The sequence below is a fragment of the Phoenix dactylifera genome, unplaced genomic scaffold (assembly GCF_009389715.1).
Source record: "Phoenix dactylifera cultivar Barhee BC4 unplaced genomic scaffold, palm_55x_up_171113_PBpolish2nd_filt_p 000117F, whole genome shotgun sequence".
In the NCBI taxonomy this organism is placed as follows: domain Eukaryota; kingdom Viridiplantae; phylum Streptophyta; class Magnoliopsida; order Arecales; family Arecaceae; genus Phoenix; species Phoenix dactylifera.
The window spans coordinates 600,157-611,521 of record NW_024067686.1 but is presented as its reverse complement, the minus strand read 5'-3'; the positions used below and the strand labels follow the sequence as shown (position 1 = coordinate 611,521).

The window sequence follows — 11,365 nt, the reverse complement described above, 5'->3', positions numbered from 1 at the left end:
AAAAGGATATATGTGCAAGAAAAACTCTAGCTAATTATTTTTTTTCCACCTCATATTTATATTGAATTTTTAGATATTTTATTTTTAGATATATATATATATATATATTCTAGATTAATTTAATTATTTAATAAATTTAATTTATTAAAAAAAGAAAGAAACCGAAGCTGACCACGCGGCAGTTTGACCACCCGTCTTTCTTTTTGAGAAGGTTGGTGGGAAGGTTACGCGACCGCCCCCACCAAACCAACAGCGACGATAACACTCTCTATATATTTCCCACAACCCAAAAACCTCACCAAAGGGGAAGATATAAGCCCTGATCTCTTCCCAAATTTCCTTTATTCTTTACTGTTTTCGTTGTTGTCCCTCGAGGGAAAAAAAATTAAAAGATCGTCTCGGCAATTGTAATTGGAAGTTGTTGAGGTACTTAGTAACTACTAGCTAGCTGAGAATTAGAAGTTATATTGGTCAAAAATTCTCGGGCGTCGCCGGGGATCCGAGAGCCGGAATGCAGAAGATGGGGACGGACGACGGGAAGGGCGGCGACCACCAGTCGGACATCATCGAGACCGAGAGCGTCGGCAGCGATCGGGTCGGCCACAGCGGGCCGCTCAGCAAGCGCAGCAGCCGGAAGAGCGCCCGATTCAACCTACCGAGCTCCGCCGCCGGCGATGACGAGCAGTACGTGGAGATCACGCTTGATGTCCGCGACGACTCGGTGGCGGTGCACAGCGTGAAGCCGGCGGCGGGCGGGGAGGCGGAGGACCCGGAGATGACGCTGCTGGCCCGGACGCTGGAGAAGCAGTCCGGCTCCATCGGGTCGTCGGTGCTACGGAGCGCGTCGTCCCGGATCCGGCAGGTGTCGCAGGAGCTGAAGCGGCTGGCCTCGGTCACCAAGAGGTCCGGCCCGGGCCCGGTCGACCGGTCCAAGTCGGCCGCCGCGCACGCCCTCAAGGGTCTCAAGTTCATCAGCAAGACCGACGGCGCCGCCGGCTGGCCGGCCATCGAGAAGCGCTTCGACGAGCTCGCCGTCGACGGTGCCCTCCCCCGCTCCCTCTTCGGCCAGTGCATAGGTCAGTCACCAACTACTCTCTCTGACTCTGACGGTTTCTTCTTCACTATTCTTTTCGATTGTTTTGAATCTTCCTTACCATTTAAAGAAAAGTAAAAATTGGTAAAAGGAAATAATGGAGAAAAGGAATAATGATGCAGGAATGAAGGAGTCCAAGGAGTTTGCGGGAGAGTTGTTCGACGCGCTGGCGAGGAGGAGAAATATAATCGGCGACTCGATCACCAAGGCGGTGCTGAGGGAGTTCTGGGACCAGATCTCGGACCAGAGCTTCGACTCCAGGCTCCAAACCTTCTTCGACATGTAACTACCTTAGTAATTCCAGCCTCTAGGATAAGATTAATTTATTACACTCGGTAATCCAACCCGGGATTTGCTCGGAAGAAATTAATTTTATATTACATGTGCAGGGTGGACAAGAATGCCGACGGAAGGATCGGCGAAGAAGAGGTCAAAGAGGTAAGGAAATAAAAGCACTCTCACCACTTTGGGGAAATGACATTATCCCATCAAGAGGGATGTCTTATTTGGGTTGCGGTCCTATTTGGTGTCCGGAAGCAAGCCACTCAGGACCATACATGGGTCCGCGAGGCAGAGTTGCCTAGACATTTTATTTTTTGATTTTTTTATTTGTATCCGTACATATTAGATATGATACCACCGGTTTTAGCGGAAAAAAAAATAAAGCAAGCAAGCCAAGAGACTTGACTAACTCGTTTTTTTTTTTTTTTTTTTGTCTCGTTTTCATGCTAAACAAGCCAAGCTCACCTACCCATGGCAAAATTTTAATTATGAATCATTTTATGCATGAATTGTGATCGACAGATCATCTCTCTTAGCGCCTCAGCAAACAAGCTCTCCAAGATCCAAGAACAGGCGGAGGAGTACGCCCGCCTCATTATGGAAGAATTGGACCCCAATAGTCTTGGCTACATCGAGGTAAAACACCATCGAATTCTTCTAAAGAAAAAGAAAATTAGAATGATTTCGAGAAAAAGGCCAGGAAGACTGATTAGATGATGATCGGCTTTCAGATATACAATTTGGAGATGCTTCTGCTGCAAGTCCCGGGGCAGTCGATCCGGATCGGGACGACGAACAGCAGGAACCTGAGCCAGATGCTGAGCCAGAAGCTGAAGCCGACCGAGGAGCCGAACCCACTCCGGCGGTGGTACCAGCGGGCCAGGTACTTCCTGGAGGACAACTGGAAGCGGGTATGGGTGCTGGCGCTGTGGCTCGCCATCTGCGCCGGCCTCTTCGCCTGGAAGTTCATGCAGTACCGGCGCCGGGCGGTGTATCACGTCATGGGCTACTGCGTCTGCGTCGCCAAGGGCGGCGCCGAGACCCTCAAGTTCAACATGGCCCTCATCCTCCTCCCCGTCTGCCGCAACACCATCACCTGGCTCCGCAACAAGACCAAGCTCGGCGCCGCCCTCCCATTCGACGACAATCTCAACTTCCACAAGGTATTTATATATATATGTATCTTCTCCGCCGGTTGTTTTTGAAAACCTCCGCCTTTAAAAGTATTAATTATATGACTTCGAAAGCCAATCATAAATGTTCTTGTCCTCTTGTGTTTTTTTTAATTAATAGGTGATTGCGGTGGGGATCGCCATTGGCGTGGGATTGCACGCAATCTCGCACTTGACCTGCGACTTCCCGCGGCTCCTGCATGCGAGCGACGCGGCGTACGTGCCGATGAAGCCATTCTTCGGGGACACGAGGCCGAACAACTACTGGTGGTTCGTGAAGGGAACGGAGGGGTGGACCGGGATCACCATGGTGGTGCTGATGACCATCGCCTTCGTTCTGGCCACCCCGTGGTTCCGCCGCGGCCGGATCGGGCTTCCCAAGCCCCTGAACCGGCTCACCGGTTTCAATGCCTTCTGGTACTCCCACCACCTCTTCGTCATCGTCTACATCCTCCTAATCATCCACGGCATCTTCCTTTACCTCTCCCATCAATGGTACAAGAAGTCGGTAAGCATATATCATACCAAAAGCACCTTAATAATTTTCTCCATCTAATCCACTCCGAACGTACGTTAATCTTATTTAATTAATGGCAGACCTGGATGTACCTGGCGATCCCGATGATCATCTACGCGACCGAGCGGCTGATCAGAGCGTTCAGATCGAGCGTGAGGCCGGTGAAGATACTGAAGGTGGCGGTGTACCCAGGGAACGTGCTGGCTCTCCACGTGTCCAAGCCTCAGGGCTTCAAGTACCGGAGCGGGCAGTACATATTCGTCAACTGCGCTGCCGTGTCGCCTTTCCAATGGTGGGTATAGCTTTTGTTTAGCACTGGATAGATTCCTGGCTGATTAAATTAGCTAATCTTTGTATTCTATTACGAAACAGGCATCCGTTCTCTATCACTTCAGCGCCCGAAGATGATTACCTCAGCGTCCACATACGGACGCTCGGCGACTGGACCCGCCAGCTCAAAACGGTTTTCTCGAGAGTACGTGGCGCTGTTGTTATGCTTTAGATTTACTTTACTAATTTTGGATTACAGATGGGATGACAGTAGAGGATTTCAACTAGTAGTAATTAGTGGGTTAAATAATATATAGCATGGTAGTAATATTTTTGAGGTAATGCTAATTAGATGAGTGGGATTTGGTTAATGGAATCAGGTGTGCCAGCGACCGGCCGATGGGAAAAGCGGGCTTCTGAGAGCCGACTGCGATGGCGACGCCGACATCTCCATTCCAAGGTGAGGACCAGCTTAACCTTCTTCCTCCTGCGCTCCGATATTAATATCCAGCTCACATGACAAACGATTGAAGGCCACCACCTCTGATATTTTTGGAACACGACGAACCTCTTTCACGCTCTTTGCTTGCCGGCCTCTCCAACTCTCTCTCACTTCCTTGTCTCTTTCAACAGTATTAGTCATGCAGCTGGCTCTGTTTGTTGCCTACTTATATTATATTAATGTACGCACCAAAAGAAAAAACAAAAAAAAGAACAAAAGAAGTAGAGGGACGGCAAGTCTTAATTTGGAGAAGCGATGGTACTCAGAAGAGTGGATTAATTTATTTATTCATTTGGTTTGCAAAATGCGAGTGCAGCATGCCTCGGGTGCTGATAGATGGACCCTATGGAGCGCCGGCCCAGGACTACAAGAAGTACGACGTGGTTCTGCTGGTGGGGCTGGGCATCGGCGCCACCCCCTTCATCAGCATCCTCAAGGACATCGTCAACAACATGAAGCAGCTGGAATCGGAAGGCCTGCTCGACTCGGAGGGCGATCGGGATCTGGAAGGCGCCGGCGGCAGCAGCCATAGGCCCAGCGGAACGTCGTCGACGTTCAATACCCGGAGGGCCTACTTCTACTGGGTGACGAGGGAGCAGGGGTCGTTCGAGTGGTTCCGTGGGGTGATGAATGAGGTGGCGGAGACGGACAAGAAGGGGGTGATCGAGCTGCACACCTACTGCACCAGCGTATACGAAGAAGGGGACGCCCGGTCCGCCCTCATCACGATGCTGCAGTCCCTGAACCACGCCAAGCACGGGGTCGACGTCGTCTCCGGGACCCGCGTCAAGTCCCACTTCGCCCGACCCAACTGGCGCAACGTCTACAAGCGCATCGCCCTCAACCACCGCGACCAGCGCATCGGTTCGTACGTCTTTCCCCTCTCTTTCCTCTCGTTTCCTCCTCCATCCATCACCGCATGCCACCACTACACCCTCAATTTCTCCTCTAGGAATACCATATTAATGCACGGCCCAGCTCTGGACATATTTATTTATAATATGTAACGCATGAATCCCATCAAAATGGGAGGGGGATTCATTGCATGGCGCGGATGACTTTATTGCTCCCGCCTGGAATTAATGATGCCAAGATGATTCAAAGCTATATCCACCAGGGAAGGTGGAGGGCTGGGCGCTGCCGCCTAAGTTGGACATATTCTATTTTACGGTGCTCTAATATTAGAAACGGCATAATTGCTGTCTTTCTGGCTCCGCGTCTAAGAAGAGATCGAGCCTGTAGGTCGCCCACATGCTATTTTTTATAGTGTGAAACGCATGGTGTTTGAAGTGTTTTTCCTCATGCAGCATGGTCTTTCCCCCTTGGAAAGGGAAGAAGACCAAGAGACCTGCACCTAACCTAATGTCCAATAATTTCCATAAAACTATGCAGCGTGCTTAATTTTGACTGTAATAAGAACTTGTCTCTGCTCAAATGTCTTCCAGGACTCGTCATCTGCTGCTGTTTCTTTTCCACTCACCCTCGTTTGCTGTATTCTTTACTGCAGGTGTGTTCTATTGCGGAGCTCCGACGCTGACGAAGCAGCTGCGCCAACTTGCGCAGGATTTCTCACGGAAGACCACCACCAAGTTCGACTTCCACAAGGAGAACTTCTAGACCCGAGCCTCTACCATCTGATCATTACAAGGATATATATATACATACATATAGCACACCACAAGCATCCCACAATAGCAGCAGCAGGCAAGGATCCCCGACCACCGTGGGATCCAATTAGCTACCCATAGAGATCTCTTCCTTTCTTTTGTACAGTTCTTACATATCTTTACATTTGTTAGGACTTTTTGAGAGAAATAGGTTCCTTTTGGAGAACCAAAGCAGGCCACCAAGTTCTTCTGTGGTGGCTTTGAAAGAAATGGCACGCAGTTGGTCAGCGTAGGAGGCTTTGTATTCAAGGGGAGTGGTTGAGCCGTTGTTGAGATTGGAAAACCACCAGAAGGTCCACCAGAGTAAGTTAGGATATAAGAGCGCTCGTCTTTAATTACCCGTATTGGGCGAATATATGTCATCCCCATGTTGATATTTGTACACAGCTGCAAGGCTCAGCACCACTTCATTGATGAGATAGTAAAAGGTTTTCAGCAAATGACGTTTCTGCTGTGTTTTCTTACCGTACGTTGGCCAACTTGAAGCACTTTATTCCGGAAACACGCACTAATATATCTACTGTTACACTTCAAGATTATCAAACTAATCCGGCATGCTCCATTAATGAGACAAAAGAACAGATGATAAGCTTTATGGACAGCCATTGTACATTGCACAAAGCACTCTGTTCAGCCGATCTAGTTATTTTGGAGCTAATAATGCAGAGCATAGTTTCAAAAACTATTGGAATGGGATGGTACGCTATATTACTGTTTCAGTATAGAACTGGCACCGGTACGAGAGCTCGGATGGCAAAATTTTATACGGTAGTAGAGTATCGAAGTGCCAATATTGGTAAGATATCGAAATGCCAACTCACAATCTTCTCTGATAGGCTATTAAAATATAGTTTGGCTACGAGACTAAATCCATCTCGAATGAAAGTACTTTTTTTTTCAAAAATATATTTCATATTTCAAATTAAAAAATACATAAACGCATACAATATCAAAATCAATCAAGCATAATCTATATCAAAATCAATACATTCGATCAGGAGTCATATAATATTCTGAAAAAGATATATTCAATACTAAACTATGATACATCAAGTTTATAAATTATGATTAGTTGGATTTAGGAAATATTTTATAACTTATTGATAAATTTAGAAAAAATATTATATTACTTACCTTGTAACATGATCAAAAATTAAACTAACTCTAGAAATCATTTTCAGCAACATATATCCAAAATTACATTTCTATTAAAATTTCATCATGATAAATTTTTAAGATTAAAATTCCTAAATCTCGACATCCTAACACTGAGTGGAGTCCAACACGAGGAACAGATTTGGTCAGTGGACTGTTTCCTATAGACTGAGTCGAATTATGAGACACATCCCAAAGCAAATATAATGATATTGATGCCTATCAAAGACCGGGATATAAAACAACACTAGGGCCATTACGAAATTTTAGGACCCTGTACTGGAGTCTACACACATGTAGAGAGAAAAGGAGTCTATTGATTAAGTGGGAGCCTATTCAATTCAGGAGTTTCCTTTGGAACTCGAAACATGGCACCCCTATCTCGGCCAATCCAGTGAATATTCGGCCAGAATCCATGATCTTAAAGCTAATAAGAGCGTGGATCAGGTGGATTAACTAAAAGGTTAAGGTATCGTTACCTTGTTTCCAATGGTGCTTATGCCGTGATAGTGGCGGACAATGTTGGGGACGAAGATAAGGGAAAACACTAGTGCTGATCCACGATGGAGGCCTAAGATCTTGGATGTGTTGGGGCCAAAACAGGGATATTGCGGAATAAACTAGGGCAAAACCAAAACCAACTAGAGGCAATATTCACACAGGCAATATATCAAACACCTGAAGAGCAGAAAGAAAAACACACCAAAATTACGTGGAAAACCCTCCAGTATAGAGGGAAAAAAACCACGGGGCAAATCCAATCAATCCACTATAATAAATATAGAGTTTACAATCCTCAAGTTTATGCCCAAAACTTGAGTTCATAACAAATTGGAAAAACTCCAATATCACCTCCCTAAGAGTAACAATGATCTCACCCAAACCACCACAATGTGATGAACCTAAGAATGTAATGAGATCCCTAACAAATGAATACTATAAACTCCCTATAGCATCCAACACAACTCTTAGATAGAAATCCAATTTGTTAAATCATTGTGTGAAAAACCACACCCAATAAAAAAAATAAAGAAAGAAAGAGAACCTGTTTTTCTTCCTTTATTTCTTCTTCGTTTGGCGTGCCAATTTCTGTCACTGTGCCCTCTGCCCAAAATCCCAAGATCTGACGCGCCGTGAACCTTCCCTTTTTTTTCTTCACAGCCGCTCTCTCTGTTTTTGGGGTTTTCATGTGCCGCCCCATTGATTCACGCCTCCCTATTTAACTTTCACGCGCACACTCCCAGGGTCCTGCAAAAGCAAACAAAGGTAAAGCCCTAATGGGCTTTCTGGGCCTCTCCAGGTGGGCTGGACCCACTTACAATCTCCCCCTCCAGCCCACAGAAGAAGGAGACTGTACTCTAACTGGCTAGTTAGAATCCATGCCGGCCAATCCGGCACAAAGTTTCAGCTTCTCTCTTGTCACAACTTTTGTCATCATGTCAGCTGAGTTCTTGTCAGTGTGAATCTTTTGTAGTAATACTAACTGTTCTGCAACTACCTGACGTAGCCAATGATATCTCACATCTATGTGCTTCGTACGTGAATGATATGTAGCATTCTTGCTCAAATCTAATGCACTTTGACTGTCACAATGAACTACATACTCATCTTGCTTCAAACCCAAATCTTGGAGAAACCGTCTCATCTAAAGCATCTCTTTCCCTGCTTCAGTAGCTGCAATATACTCAGCCTCAGTGGTAGATAAGGCAACACACTTCTGCAGTTTCGACTGCCAAGATACAGCTCCCCCTGCAAAAGTAAACAAATACCCTGAAGTTGATTTTCTTTCATCAAGATCACCTGCCATATCTGAATCTGTATAGCCCTCCAAAATTGGTTTTGAGCCCCCAAAAGTCAAGCACATCTTGGAGCTACCTCTCAAGTATCTGAAGATCCACTTCACTGCTTGCCAGTGATCTTTCCCAGGATTAACAAGGAACCTGCTAACAACTCCAACAGCATGAGCAATGTCTGGGCGTGTGCAAACCATGGCATACATCAAACTTCCGACTGCAGAGGAGTAAGGAACTACTGCCATGCTATCTTTCTCTTCCTTTGTAGAAGGACAAGTCTTCTTACTCAGTCTGAAGTGACTACCAAGAGGTGTACTGACTGGTTTAGCCTGCTTCATGTTAAACCTTTCAAGTACTCGCTCAATATACTTCTCCTGTGATAACCACAGCTTCTTAGCTTTTCTGTCACGAAAAATCTGCATACCCAAAATCTGTTGTGCTGCACCAAGATCTTTCATGTCAAAGTACTTGGACAACTCTACCTTCAAACTGCGAATCAACTGAACATCTTGTCCTACTATCAACATGTCATCTACATATAACAAGAGAATAATGAATTTACCATCAGAAAATTTTCTGACATACACACAATGATCTGCCTCTGTCTTGGTATAGCCATGACCCACCATGAATGAATCAAACTTCTTATACCATTGCCTTGGAGCCTGCTTTAACCCATACAGACTCTTCTTCAACCTGCAAACCATGTGCTCTTTTTCCTTACTTCAAATCCTTCTGGCTGAACCATGTAGATCTCTTCCTCCAAATCACCATGGAGAAAAGCAGTCTTCACATCTAATTGCTCAAGTTCAAGATCTAAGCTAGCTGCCAAACCTAGAACAACTCGAATGGAACTCATCTTGACAACTGGAGAGAATATCTCATCAAAGTCAATACCTTTCTTCTGCTTGAAGCCTTTTACCACCAATCGAGCTTTGTACCTCACTAACTTTTCACCATCCATCTTTCGCTTGAACACCCATTTGTTTCCTAGAGCCCTTTTACCTTTAGGAAGCTCTACCAACTCATAAGTGTCATTCTTCTGTAGAGAACTCATCTCTTCTTGCATAGCCGTCACCCAGCTCTGCTTGTCCTTATGAGTCTGCACTTCTTGAAAGCTCTCTGGCTCCCCCTCCTCAGTAAGCAAAACAAACTCTGATTCAGGGTATCTAGTTGATGAACGACGCTCCCTGGTAGACCTCCTAACCCGAGGCTCTACCGCAGTAGGCTGCTCCCCCTGCTCAACACTCTCTGGCAGAGTAGATTGCTCCCTCTGCTCAAACAAATCGTCCTCATCAACAACTGGCCCATCACCTTGGTCTTCAACTTGCATCTCTTCTCTATCAGTGGCACTTTCTGGAGGCAAAGAGATAGATGTAAAGTCAGGAACACCTTCAACTGTTTGACTGGGCTTCTCTACTTTTTCAAAATCTGCCAAGGTTTGGTCTTCATGAAAAACCACATCTCTGCTTCTGATGATCTTCTTCTTCTGTAGATCCCATAGCCTGTAGCCAAATTCTGCATCTCCATAACCAACAAATATGTAAGGAATAGCCTTATCATCAAGCTTTGCTCGTTGTTCCTTAGGCACATGTGCAAATGCCTTGCACCCAAATACCTTCAAATGAGAGTAGGAAACATCCTTCCCTGTCCACACTTTTTCAGGAATATCAAAACCTAAAGGAACAGATGGAGACCGGTTGATTAAATAGCACGCAGTAAGTACAGCTTCACCCCAGAATGACTTAGGCAGTTTAGCCATCCTCAACATACATCTGACCTTTTCTATAATGGTGCGATTCATCCTCTCTGCAACACCATTATGCTGTGGGGTACCAGGAACTGTCTTCTCATGTCTAATACCATGCTCTGAACAGTAATTCTCAAACTCATTAGATGTGTACTCACCTCCATTATCTGTACGAAGACACTTCAATTGCTTCTCTGTTTCTCTCTCCACCAAGGCATGAAACTGCTTGAAGCACTGAAATACCTGGTCTTTTGTTCTTAAAACATAAACGCACACTTTTCGTGAAGCATCATCAATAAAGGTAATAAAATATTTACGACCACCTAAGGATTCTACTTCAATGGGACCACATACATCAGAATATACCAAATCCAATATATTTGGTTTTCTACTAGAGGCTTTTTGAAAAGAAATTCTATGATGCTTGCCAAGTAAACAATAATCACATGGATTCAATGACATACCTGTATGGAAAGGAATGAGGGACTTCCTTCCCAAAATCTGCAATCCCTTCTCACTCATGTGAGCCAGCCGTCTGTGCCACAGATCTGGTAAAGCATCGTCTTCAGTCATATTCACTGTACCACCGCACAACTTGACTTGTGTTTTATAAAGTGTACAGCAAAGCTTTCCTCTAGCAAATACCATGGACCCCTTCGATAGTTTCCATCTTCTGTTGCCAAAATAATTATCATACCCAGCTATATCAAGAGCATTAGTAGAGATCAAATTCAAACGCATATCTGGAACATGTCGCACATCCTTGAGTGTAAAAGAGCATCCGACATTGGTAACAAAACAAATATCACCAATTCCCACAATATCAGCATAACTGTCATTTCCCATCTTCACCCTGCCAAATTTACCTGCTCTATAAGTAGTGAAGAGCTCTCTCCTTGGAGTGATATGACAGAAACATGCTGAGTCAATTACCCACTCCACATCAGGATCTGCAACATGACAACACTGGTCCTCTCCCACACAGAGAACTGCTACTGCTTCATCTGAAACACAAACAGTGGTGTCTTCATTGTTGGCCTTCTTCTGATTCTTTTCCTCTTTCAATTTCTTTTTCCAAGCCTTGCAGTGTTTCTTCATATGACCCTCTTTATTACAGTAGTAGCACTTGATTTTTCCTCTTGTACTAGACTGACTTCTGTAAGT

At 45.2% G+C, this 11,365-nt stretch overlaps 1 protein-coding gene across 1 annotated transcript; it reads left to right on the top strand.

The window, feature by feature from the left end:
* The first annotated feature begins 296 nt into the window (after positions 1 to 296).
* LOC103720078 (respiratory burst oxidase homolog protein C-like) lies at positions 297 to 5,957 on the top strand. The gene is made up of 11 exons (XM_039116637.1): positions 297 to 1,076; positions 1,216 to 1,375; positions 1,483 to 1,531; positions 1,898 to 2,011; positions 2,107 to 2,538; positions 2,669 to 3,055; positions 3,145 to 3,356; positions 3,437 to 3,539; positions 3,715 to 3,794; positions 4,153 to 4,700; positions 5,344 to 5,957. Exons 1-11 carry the CDS (start codon positions 512 to 514, stop codon positions 5,451 to 5,453), a joined length of 2,760 nt encoding a protein of 919 aa, XP_038972565.1. The 5' UTR covers positions 297 to 511; the 3' UTR covers positions 5,454 to 5,957.
* The last annotated feature ends 5,408 nt before the right edge of the window (positions 5,958 to 11,365 follow it).